The sequence below is a fragment of the Mobula hypostoma genome, chromosome 7 (assembly GCF_963921235.1).
Source record: "Mobula hypostoma chromosome 7, sMobHyp1.1, whole genome shotgun sequence".
Taxonomy (NCBI): Eukaryota; Metazoa; Chordata; class Chondrichthyes; order Myliobatiformes; family Myliobatidae; genus Mobula; species Mobula hypostoma.
The window spans coordinates 79,473,828-79,486,697 of NC_086103.1; the positions used below are offsets into that span (position 1 = coordinate 79,473,828).

At 42.0% G+C, this 12,870-nt stretch overlaps 1 protein-coding gene across 2 annotated transcripts in view; it reads left to right on the forward strand.

Annotated features, from left to right (window-relative positions):
* LOC134349406 (slit homolog 3 protein-like) overlaps positions 1-12,870 on the forward strand; it is a 674,478-nt gene that overhangs the window by 390,559 nt on the left and 271,049 nt on the right. For both annotated transcript variants that reach the window (XM_063053662.1, XM_063053663.1), the window contains one exon: positions 7,060-7,131. In XM_063053662.1, the coding sequence (XP_062909732.1) occupies positions 7,060-7,131 (72 nt within the window). The remainder of the gene's footprint in view (positions 1-7,059; positions 7,132-12,870) is intronic.

The window sequence follows — 12,870 nt, forward strand, 5'->3', positions numbered from 1 at the left end:
TCGGAGCTGAGGATGACTTGCTTCCACTCAACTTTTGTGGATTCCAAACGTGGCTGATGAGGCCAATATAGAAACAGCAGGCTTTGCCACAGTTGGGACAGAAGGCATTACTTCCACCATTTAAAATGAACCTCTGTGTATTTCTAAAGTATAGATTGGAAATTCTCAGTGCTGCACTGAACTTTGACGGGTCATGGGTTAATAATTAACAGAAATCAATGAGGGTTTTGTACTTTTCACAAAAGGGATCCGGGAGCATCATTGAATTGTTTGTTTGAGTGGTATCTCTCATGGTGACAGAATTTAAAATTATACGTCTATTTAGGGAATTTTGTCTTGGGTATGCAAAAAATGAAGTCTACCTAATGGAGCTAATTGAGTGTAAATAGGTCCTTAAGGCTGGGCAAATTAACCTCGAAGAGGACACTAATGTTGGTTGATTATCTTGCCAATGAATCGTGTGGTATTTCTCCAATGCTTATAGAGGAAAGCAGGGATGACCTGATAGACCATAGCCTAAGGCACACCATTTCACTTTAATAAGCTTCTTGATGGAGTGGAAATAATCTATGGGACTAATGGGAAGCTGTTCAACCTACATTATCTCCAAACAAGAACCAAAATCATCCCAGTCTCATAAATCAAACTGTAGGGCACCAATGCCACTTCGGTCAGGTTCCCACCATTAACGTGTTCATTGAAATATACAACAGGATGGGCTCACGTTCAGCATCCACAAACTAAGGTGCTCTGCTACCCTGTACTGACTGTACAACACCATCATCCAACAATGAAGCTTTAGAGCAAGATCATGGAAAATGTGGACCACATCTTGTATCTTTGGACCCACCTCTCTTGTGAGAGCAGATACTGAAGATAGCATTTAGAACATAGAACATAGAACAGTACAGCACAGGAACAGGCCAGTTGACCTACAATGGTGTGCTGAACCAGCTAAAAAGCAAATCAAAAACACCCACACACTAATCCCTCTACCTACACAATGTCCATAATCCACCATCTTCCTTACATCTATGTGCCCATTCAAACATCCTTAAAAGCCTCTGTGTATTTGCCTCTACTACTATACCAGGCAGTACATTCCAGGCATCTACTACTCTCTGAGTAAAATACCTACGCCTCTCATGCCCCTTGAATCTACCCCTCTCACCTTCGATGCATGTCTTCCAGTATTAGACATTAAAATCTTGGGAAACAGATTTTCCCTGTCTACTCTATCTATGCCCCTCTCTCTATCTACTCTATCTAAACTTCTATCGGATCTCCCCTCAACCTCCGCTGTTCTAAAGAAAACAACCCAAGTTTATCCAGCCTCTCATGATAACACATGCCCTCTAAATCAGGCAGTGTTATGGTAAACTTCTTCTGCACCTTCTCCAAAGCCTCGACATCCTTCCTATAGTGGGGTGACAAGAACTTTATGCAATACTCCAGATGTGTCCTAGCCAGAGTTTTACAACAGCTTTCAATGTGCCTGCCCAGCCCTTCGCCATCTCAGGAAAAGGGTGTTTGGAAGTCAAGTCCTCAAATCCTGTGCAAAGCCACAGAACCTTAACTAATTGGCCACTAGCATTCATGTGATCCGTGTTCAGTCATGAATCAAGACAGCCTCTTGAAATAATACAGGGAAACATCATACACAACCAGTTAAACTGAATTCCAATACTCCTTAAGAAAAGCTTCCTAACATAGCAACATACATCAAAGTTGCTGGTGAACGCAGCAGGCCAAGCAGCATCTGTAGGAAGAGGCGCAGTCGACGTTTCAGGCCGAGACCCTTCGTCAGGACGAAGGGTCTCGGCCTGAAACGTCGACTGCGCCTCTTCCTACAGATGCTGCTTGGCCTGCTGCATTCACCAGCAACTTTGATGTATGTTGCTTGAATTTCCAGCATCTGCAGAATTCCTGTTGTTTGCGTTCTAACATAGCAATTTTGCATAGTCTAAACCATGCATTCATTGCTCCTCCCCGATCTGTTAAACTCCAAAATATGCAACAATAAGCTAGCAGTCCAGCCCGTTCAGTATCCATGAAGGTGTCGCCATGTTTACATTGCTTCAACTAGTACTTCATTTCTTGAGCTCTTTGCATTTTGGTGTCAGTTTAGTGACAACAGCTGTTGTGCAACACGCACAAAATACTGGAGGAACTTAACACATCAGGCAGCATCTATGGAGGGGAATAAACAGTTGACATTGAGGAAAAGATGAGGAGCATTACCAGTGTAGGTTTAAAACATGGACTGCTCCAACTTTCCTCTGCTACATTGACGACTGCAGTGATCCTGTGTTCTGCATTCATGCTGAGCTCATCATTTCCATCAAGTTTGCCTCCAACTACCGTTTTGCCCTCAAATTCATTTGGTCTATCTCTGACTTTTGTCTTCCCTTTCTTGATCTCTCTGTCACCATCTCTGGAGATAAACTGTCTACTGGCATTTACAAGCCTACTGACTCTCATAGTTATCTGGCCTATACCTGTTCCCACCCTGTCATTTGGAAAAATGCTATTCCCTTCTTTTGGTCCTTCGGTCTCTACTGCATCTGTTCTTAGGTTGAATCTTTCCATTCTAGAACATCTGAGATGTCCTCTTTTTTCAAAGAATGGTGTTTCATTTCCACTGTCATCGATGCTGTCTTCACCCATGTCTCCTCCATTTCCAGCACGTCTGCCTTCACCCCATCCTCCCGCCAGTAAAACAGCGATTAGGTTCTGCTTGTTCTTACTTACGACCTCACACAGCTCCATATGCTGCCTGGCTTGCTGAGTTCTTCCATCACTTTGTGTATATGATTCAAGGTTTCCAGCATCTGTAGAATCTCATCTCCAGAATATATTGTGTTTATTGTAGGAGAGAGAGGAAAGCAAGTTTGAGCTTCTGTATTCAGGCTGCATTTGTTTTATTTTTGTGGTTGAATACGGTTCCATGCCATTTGATTTCAGTCAAGGGTTGGATTCATACTAATAAAAATTCCACACTGTCATTAATAGTGGGCAAATTTCTATATTTTTTTTAAGTCAAGTTAAGCCAAAAGAAAATAATGATCTGTCTTCTGGTGCTAATCAGTGCTGGATCTTGACAAAAATTGGACATATTCTGGGAGGAGTGATTTCAATGCACACCAGATAGTCAGAAGAGAAGCTCAAAAATGTACCCTCTTTAGAAATTGCTCAGTGAGCTGCCACTGCTATGTGGTGATGGACAGTTCACCAGTTGTGAAGATGATAGAGGAAGGAAGTTTACCCGTTTTTCTATGGAATCAATTTGAAAATCAGGGTTGAAGGTAAGGAAGCAGCCTGGGAGAAGGGGCGGGTGCGGTTAGTGCAGTAAGTTTGTGTGGTCCATAACAAATGAAGTCAGGCTTTTGCTCCATTTGTGGAATAGCTTCGCTGATCCATTAATAACAGCAGATTGGACAGTTTTGTTCTCAGCAATGCTTAAATATTTTGTCAGTGGGCTGTAGTAATAATGTTTTCAAATACTGCCTGGAAATTTTATTGCCATTACTTTTAGTGAGCCAAACCTGGCTGTGTGCCATCTCCTAATTGAGTCCTTATGAAATGGAGACACAAAATCTTGTAGAAGCTGGAATCTGGAGCAGTAAATCCAATGATGGAGGAACTGAATGGGTCTGGCAACATCTACAAGGGGAAATAAACAGTTGATGTTTTGGGTTCCTAGAACACAATGGTGCATTTCCCTTCTTAGTCGAGCTCCTCTGGTGTCTTGTTTGTTGAAACGTTGTAAAAGAGGACAAACTATGAAGTGGTGTAAGCATGGTTCATACCCATAAACATGCTGAGACAGGACCGCATGATTCTGGAAAGGACCTTACTTCATTATCTCTTGTTGTGTAGATGTCAGGGATAGGAATCAGCTGTAAAAGGTCAAACAGTAGCAATACAGCTCATGGCTCTCTTTGGAGGAAGGAGAGGATGTTAAAGAGCTCCCACAATCACTCAAAAAGCCAAGGAATTCCTGGTCAATGAGATACAAACCAGGAAGGCAATACTGGGCATTAGGGTGCCAGGAGAATTGCCTGGGCAAGCAGAGCCTGGTTGGAGATGGCTGCAGTTATTTCTCCCACAAGAGACAAATCCCTCAGAATGGGGAAATGCTGTAAGAAATCTCTTGCACTCACAGGATTTGCAACATTGCACACACTTCACTCTTTGGCTCTGCAGAATCCTTATGGAGGGGGATCTGCGCTCTCTTGGTGAAATGCCATGCTTCAGGACATACTGGGACATTCTCTCAGCCTTTAAAGAAACTAGAGAAGGGATTCATTGATGATTGTGTTATAGTCAGTGCAAGAGGACCTGCACAAGAGAGTGTGAGGGAGTTTATACATCTGTTGTACAATGTAGGTGCTGAAGATTGCAGTATGCAGACAAGCTCCTGGGTCTTTTGCAGGCTGCTGATGAAAACCATGTTTCTGTTAAGGGAGTCCTTTCAGCACTGAGTGGCCAATGCCCACGATCTCCACGCCCTGCTGGCTGCTGGGAACCATCCCTTCCTCCTGCACCTTTTGCTCTGACTTTCCTCAGGGCTCGACCTCAAGGGCTTCAGCCTCTGAATCTAATTGGTGCTGTTCTGTTTATCAGTGGTTCACCAGCATGCAGCACATCTGGATGAACTCTACTCCATCTGCTTTGTGGAAGGCACTCCATATCAAAGCACGTATCAAAGTTTCATCTTCCTCCTCTATCCTGGGGCCTGTGCAGAGCCAGAGTTAGAGCGTTCTGCTACTGTGCTTGAAGGCATACTGGTAGGGCTTGCCAAGAAAGTACTGGCCAGCCTTTCACACCAGGATCCATTCTTCTGGGCAATATGAAGCATGTCACATGTGCCAGAACACAAGGATTAAGGAGCCATGTTTGCTTCCTGGAAACACAGCATGGACCATCAGGAATTTCTTATTATATCCATAGTTACCTGCACATTGACAAAATTTCCCTTCCATAATAAAGACCTACCACGTAAAAAGAGCACTTGTGGATATGTGAATGTATTTACGGTCACCTGCAGTGAGGGGTGTGGTGCCCAGCATCCAAGATGGTGCTAATTAAGATCAAGATAGATGAAATCTTTTCTTCTCAAATGTCAGAATTGTGCCCTTTTTAAATAGTGGGAAGTACAATAAACAAATATGAGAAGTTCCAGTTCTACTGAGACTGTCAGTGACAGGCAGAGTGTGGAATTTTCTGCTGCAATTAACTTGGTATTATAGGAATAATGACGCCATTCAGTGTGTTTAAGAAACATCAAGTGTATTAATATGAACAACACCTTTATGTGTGTGGTAAACCATATATATGTTGTAACTGGGTTAACTGTCTGGACACGCCCCTCTGCTGACTGCCCCTGTGGCTCCTCCCACAGAGTCCTGTATAAAGGTGTTTCGTCCTGCCCCTCCCCCTCAGTCCGGGGGCAGACACTCACCATGGAGGTCGTATTGTACAGCGAATAAAAGCCTTTCAGTATTTTACCCAACTTCAGTCTTTTGGAGTTATTGAAGGTGCGCTTCAAAGTGTCTGGCCAAATTTCACTTTGTGCCTGGATTCACCCAGCACAAAAACCAGAGTGGTAGCAAACATCAAATGCTGTTTTTCTCTGTGATGCTGTGGAGGCCTTGGACATCTATGTGAAAAATAATCCTCTCCACTATATCTAGATTTGGAGCTGTCTTAGAATTTTGAACCCAAACCATATTCTCACTGCCCTGCTTTGGACAATGTTGATTCAAAATAGAGCACTCAAAATATTAGCTCTTGGAAAAGTTTTTTTTGTGGAATTGTATTTTTATGAAGTTCTTAACAAGCTTTTGTCAAAATATTTTGCCCCCCAAAGATTTGACATATTTGTGTTATAATATGTATGTTACTGGATCAGTTAAGGAATCAAAGGCAATAATTTGAAAAGTGAAATGTATCAGAATTTTGGTTCAGCTTTGTGAACATTAAAACCAAATGAAGAACCCATCCGTTGAATAGGTTGTAATTTGTGTTTCTCATATGTTTATGTTTTAAAAGGAAACATCAGTTACTGAGACGTGTCAATTTAAATTACATCGTCCATATAAACAGGAGCCATTCAATGTGATTGAAAGGATTAATTTTCTTACCAAATGCCTTTTTTTGTGTGTCACCATACGTCCTTCTCGAATACTCCCTCCCTGAGTTCTATCCTACATATCACTAATTTCCCAAGTTATTCCTGTGTTTTCATTACAATTTCCCCCCCTTACATCTTCTCATATTCTTCCCACTTACTTTCTCCATTAGAATCCTTTGCTATTCTTCTCTTTTGTTACCTCTTCTTCCTGATCTTTCTCACCCTCTGCATCACCCAAATTCCATTTCTCATTTTGTTCCCGTGGTTGTTTTTCTTGCTGTCCGATTTTCTTCTTTTTTAATACTTTCCTTGGTCATGGGTTGCATGCAGTTAAATAAAACCTCCATCCCTTTCTCTATCCGTCCCTTACTTTCATCAGCTAGATATATGCCTCTGCTTTTGTGTGATTCACCCAGCGATTTTTCATCTCCATCCTTGTCTCCCTCTTTCTGTCTTCATTGTACGACTGAAAATACATTTCTTCTCTCTGTTCCAAGACTACGACTGTTACTGAATGAAAATCCCATGAGAATTAGAATTGATTGGCCTTCTTCCCCCTTGGGCAAATGTTGCCAAATTTTTTAAAAACTGAGAAAATTAAAATCAGTTTTTTGAACAGAATGCTAATTTAAATACTTGGAAACACTGTGCTATTTTTAAATTATTCTGTTAATGAAGCTCTAAATTGGTTAATTAAATGTTTAGTCAATTATTGTGGTTTAAACGCTACAAAAGCTAAGTGTGTCTAAAGATTTGAATTTCCTTTCATTGCATGAAATAATCACACTTTGTTTGAAGCCATTTGACTAGCTATTTGTCAGTTATTGCAAAGGCTCCCCTTCAACGTAACACTTGCCCTTTTGTCAAAACTTCCTTCTGCTATCTTGAATTCCAGTAGTAAATCTACTATTTCTCATTTACAGTGATCTAAGTGAGAACCGGATTCCAGCTCTTCCCAGGAAGGCTTTCCGTGGAATTGTTGACATCAAAAATCTGTGAGTAGTTGATGGCATCAAACATTTGTGAGTGGTACCGTAATATTTTTGCAAATGTCATAAATATGACACCAAATATTTCTGAATTGTGTCACGTTTTATGCTGCGTTCTGAACCTTTGTTGCTACAAGCCTGAAAATTCTTTGTTGCCACGAGCTGTAAAAACAGGAAGCCCGCAGCAGTGAACCATTTCCCTTGCCTCAATGCGATGTGTATGAGGCACTTTGTGAAGAACCAAATATAGAATGGAGTCAGACAGTCACACACCTTGAAAGCAACTTATTGTATAATAAAAACAAAAGAAACACTGGAAATACTCTGTCATGGTGGGGTGGGGGGGGCAGGTATTGATGGCAGACCCAAATGCAGGACACGGACACTGAAGTACTAGGAACTGGACTATGACAGTAAGAATGCTAGGGAAGTCGGGAAGCAAGGATTGATCAGAGGGAAATCCGGGAAAGAACAAAGCATAGCGGGAAGAAGCGCAGCTGGACATGGACACAGGCCCTGGACGAGACAAGGACACCGGGCCTGGGCTAGGACTAGGGCTAGGACTAAGACTAGGAAAGCGGGACCAGGACAAGGAACTTGGAACTAGGAGCCTAAGCTAGGACTCCAAGCCAGAGACTGGACAGGGACCCAGAACCTGGGTCTTGGCTCGGGCTCGGACTCCGTATCTAGGAGAGGACAAGACGTGGCTACAGGACTGGATGTGGAACTTCTGCACAGGACAAGGCACATGAACAGGACGAGAACACAAAGCCTTGGCTTGGACTGAATGAGGCAACCTCCAGCACCGGATGAGGGAACCTCCAGCACAGGGCTGGGCGAGGCACATGGACAGGATGAGAACACAAAGCCTTGACTTGGTCTTGGGAAACAGGAACCTCGGAGCCTTGGACTTGGAACTCAGGAACCTCAGAGCCTTGGACTTGAAATTCAAGAACCTCAGAGCCTTGGTCTTGAGCACGGAAAACACAGAGCCTTGGTCTTGAGAACAGGAACATGGAACACAGAGCCGGGACCCCTCCTTGGGAGCAGGACATAGGGCTGGGACTCGTACACTGCACACAGAGCCAGGACTCCCTCCTTGAGAACAGGACCAAGGGCTGGGGCTCTTTCTATACACAGTACACTGAACACAAAGAGACAGTTCCCAACACAAGGTAGCGGCAAACAGCGGGACCTACCTAGCGAAAGTGAGGACACAAGGAGACGGTTCCAAACAAGGACGTACTGTTCCTTATCTTGACACAGCAAGGCCCCGGTCTTGCTCCGGCGCTTGAACTTGACAGCGTTACAGGTGACAACGCAAGCGAGGTTGCAGACGATGCTTCAGGCGGAGGTTGCAGGCAGGGCTTCAGAAGGAAGGGGAAGGAAGGGGAAGGGAACAATCCAGCAAATGAAGCTGAACCCAGGAGCTATTTATATAGCCAGCCCAAAATGAGAATCAGGTGCCTCAATTGAGGCACTCGACAGTACAAGGGAGAAAACAGGAAAACCCAGAACAAGAATCAATGGACTGGACCGTGAACCGGAATGCGGACTTCACGGACCAGACCATGACATACAGCAGCTTGGGAACAATCTGTGAAACAAGGTCACTGTTTCAGGTTGAAGACTTTTCATCAGATGATTATTGGCCTGAAACAATCACTTTTTTTCTTAACCTGCTGATGCTGCCTGACCTGTTGAGTCTTTTCATGATTTTTAGCTTTTATTTAAGATTTCCAGCAACTGTAGTTTTTTTTTAAAGAAAATATTCACTCTTTGAAATGAAGGTGATCTTCTAAGTTTAAATGTTTGTACATACTTATCCTTGCTTCCCATCTATCTTGCACTTGACTTGAGAGGGCATTGAAGAGGTTATATAACATCTAAGTTGAGCTGTTGCTTTTGAAATTGATACTTGTACGTAATTCTAAAGTCAGGTTTTCTTCCCCACTTGCATCCATCATCTTAAATTGATAAAATAATCCAGAAATGTAAATGTGATAAACAGCTTTGGATGTGAATTCAAAATATTTGGATTAAGGTTTAATCATTGCAAGCTAGGGCAATAATTTTCTTACAATAGTTAATTCACATCTATACTCCATATTTTCCTGTAATTAAATGATTTGTTGAGCCAGTTATATTGATCAATTTAACATTACTGTATATTACAGCAAAATGTGTGAACAACCTCAAGGTAGGAAGAAGACTGGAACAGGACTGTAGATCACCAGAACATTAAGCCCGTCACATTATTCAATATTTCCTAGTTTGACCAGCTCCAAGATTCCTCTGGTCTTCTGAGCCCAGCTTTCCCTTTCAGTCTGCTGCCATGCCCCCTTTTCACCCACATGGCCAAGGATGACCATGAGGCAGAAGGGAACAAAGAATCTTAAAGGAATTGGAGATGAAGAAAATTTGGAAAGTTGACCTCATACCCAATAGCTTTGTGCTTTTGTTTGAATTTTCCCCAGCACTTTAAAGACAATGATGTTAGACTGTGGCAGAAAAGGTGCAACTTCATATCAAAATTAACATTCCTGTCTTCTTTTGTTAATGCTTCCATGTTTTGAACAGAAGTAGAGTGAACAAAATACATGTATCCACATGTATTTAATTTGCAATAATTAAATCTGGGTTTTTCAGATCAATCCTCACAACCAGAGTCAGAAAAACAAAACTTGGGTCAACTCCCCTTTCTAAATTCCAAAGTGAGAACATTGTAACTTGCAGATACCCATGATGAATTAATCTCACCAATGTAAGCTTAAAAAGAAGCCCAAGTTACTTGTAGAATGGCATATTGCTTTTTCTTACATGGCTAAGTGAAGTGGTTGAAGTGATTTATATTTATTGAGTAAATGTTTCAAGGAATGCATACGGTTAAGCACAAGAGAGAGCTAATTTATCAAACAATATATTGTAATTCTTAATTACTATTTCCAGCAGCTTTATTGAAGCCGTGACCTCTGAATATGTCATTTTGATAATGCCCTCTCTTTCACATCCATTTTATTATTCAGCTGCTTCCAGTCCTTTGGAAGACGGGATAATTTTTCTTCTCCAGCTTTTCAGCAGAATTTTTTTCATTAGAACTGACTTTCAGAGAAAGATTCCCGGTTGCAGATATGATAGCATGAAGTACCTGGGCATAAATGGTGGTGACTTTACACTTACAGCGGTAGAGTAAATCCGTATCAGCCCAAATTACAAGACTCCTCAGTCGAATTGGAAATTGAGGATTTGCAGTGGAAAGTGGCACCTGTTGTAAACACTCATAATCCAACACTGATTGACCCGTCATTCAGAATTGAAGAAGGTGTGTAAATTCTCCTTGCCCCTCGGCCCACTCCACCAACTTCAACAAAACTAAAAGAGCTCATTCGTCTTACTGTAGGTACTATCCGTCCGTAACCATTCAGCACCACAATTACTTTCAACTACTTTGGAACAGTCAAAGCCTGGAAAGGCTTTGTATAGTTGTTAAGTTCTTCCCTTATTTTGCCATACTTTTATAAACACAATTTTTCTGGACCTCTTTCTCTTGACCTTCAGACATCAATGTCCATTACTTTCCACTCATCTGAAACTCATAGAACACAGAGCAATACAGCACAATAGCCCTTTCATTCACATGGACTATGCCAAACGTGATACCACTCTAACTAACCCCATCTACCTACATGTTGTCCATATTCTTTTATTTTCTGCTTTTTCATGTGTTTAAGTACCTCTTAAATATTGCTGCTGTATCTAAGTCTCCCATTTCTCCATGTAAGACACAGAACTCGGTGGGTGCTACTGCAGTAAAATGGTTAGCAGGATGTTGTTACAACTCAGGGTGTCAGATTTTAGAGCACTGTCCATAAGGTGTTTGTACATTCTGTCCGTGACTATGTGGATTTCCTCTGAGTGCTTTGGTTTCCTTCCACAGTCCAAAGATGTACTGGTTAGTAGGTTAATTGGTCATTGTAAATTGTCCCATGATTAGTCTAGGGTTAAATAGGTGGGTTTCTGGGGGTCATGGCCTGTTGGGCTGGAAGAGCCTGTTCCACGCTGTATCTCCAAACAAATACACAAGTAAAATAAATCTCCTTCAAACTATTCCCCCTTGCCTTAAACCTATGCTTGCTAGATTCGACAAATCCACCTTGAGAAAAAAGACTCTCAATCTACCCTACCTGTGTCTTTGAGAACTTTGAGAATTTGAAAATCTTATAACATTCTTCAGGTTGTCCCCCAGTCTCTGTCACTGTAGATATAATAAAATATAAGTTTGTCTATTTTCTCCTTATAGCAAATATTCTCCATTCTAGGCAACATTTCAGTAATCTTCTGCACTCTCTTTAGAACCTTCAGCTCCTTCCTGCAGTGTTGTGACCAAAAATGTACAGTGCTCCAAATGTAGCCTAACATTATATAGCTGCAACATGACTTCCCAATTTTTGGACTCAGTGCCCTTACCGATGAAGGGAAGCATGTCATATGACTTCTTTACCAGTCTGTCCACTTGTGTTGGCACTTCCAGTGAACTACTGGATCTACACCTGAAGATCCCTCTGTACATCAATGCTCCTCCAATATTCTGTCTTTTAACCTGCCTTACACCCTGCATTGTGCTCAGCTCGATCCTTGCTACACTCCTTACTAGAGTCAAAGAATCATGATTTATTGAAAGATAGCTTTTTTCGAAGCTAGCTTAACAAACCAGAAACAGACAAACCTCTTGCACTTACTCAATCTGACAAAACTTCAAGCTCAGACGAGGTCCTCCTGGAAGTTCTGAACATTCTGGGCTAAAGACCCTGGGGCACACCTTTTCCGATGTGCATGCCGTCACCAAGTGCACATGTTGCAGCAATATCCAGAGTCCATATTCAATGACCCAAAATGGAGAAGAACAGTTGTGACCTAAAGATAAACTGCCAGCTGATATGCCATTATGTTAGACTCCCGAAAAAGATTTTATTTCAAAAATCCATGCTTTCCATTATTTCAGGAGAAGGGTGATTTTTAGGCCTGACTGAATATGAGTAACCAGGTCATTTCACTCACAAAAGTAATCAAAACTCGTTATCACCAATGGCATAAAACAACAATGGCCTGCAATAATCAGAAATTAGAACCAGGCCTTGCAGAGTCATCTTTGCCCATTATTAAGGGTCCCCAAAAGTGACAGATCTTCCTGATTTTCAGGAACCCCTTTCTGCTTTGTGGCTAAAATATAAGGGCTTGAGTAGTCTCATCTAGGCAATTGGCAGAGGATTGGAACCATAGCTGAAATGAGATTCATGACCTGATTGTGCATCCTGCAGATCAATAACTAGCTTCACTGTGCAACGTAAGGACATACCTGGAGAAATATGCACAATTTTTGAGTGCTTATTCAAGAAAAGATATTATGACAGAAGTTTTGGGGGCTGAGTGGCCTTTTTCTGCTCCTGTATCTGCATGATCCCAACAAACTGTGTGTGAACAGTCTGGTCTCATACCTGAAGTTTTACTCAAGGTCAGAGGAGGTTATAGGTTTTGGCGAGGACTGCTTTGGTGAACAATTGCCTAAATGGACGTTGCTGGGTACGTGTGGGTCCTACAACTCTGGTTAATTAAGATCTTGGATAGTGAGACCTTCTCTGTTTCCCTCTACATGTGTGTTTTCAGTATCTCTAGCATATCATGCACCCAGAGGAGTGTTAGGGGCCAACACCTGCACATTGGAAGTTTGAAGTACTGTATAGCGGA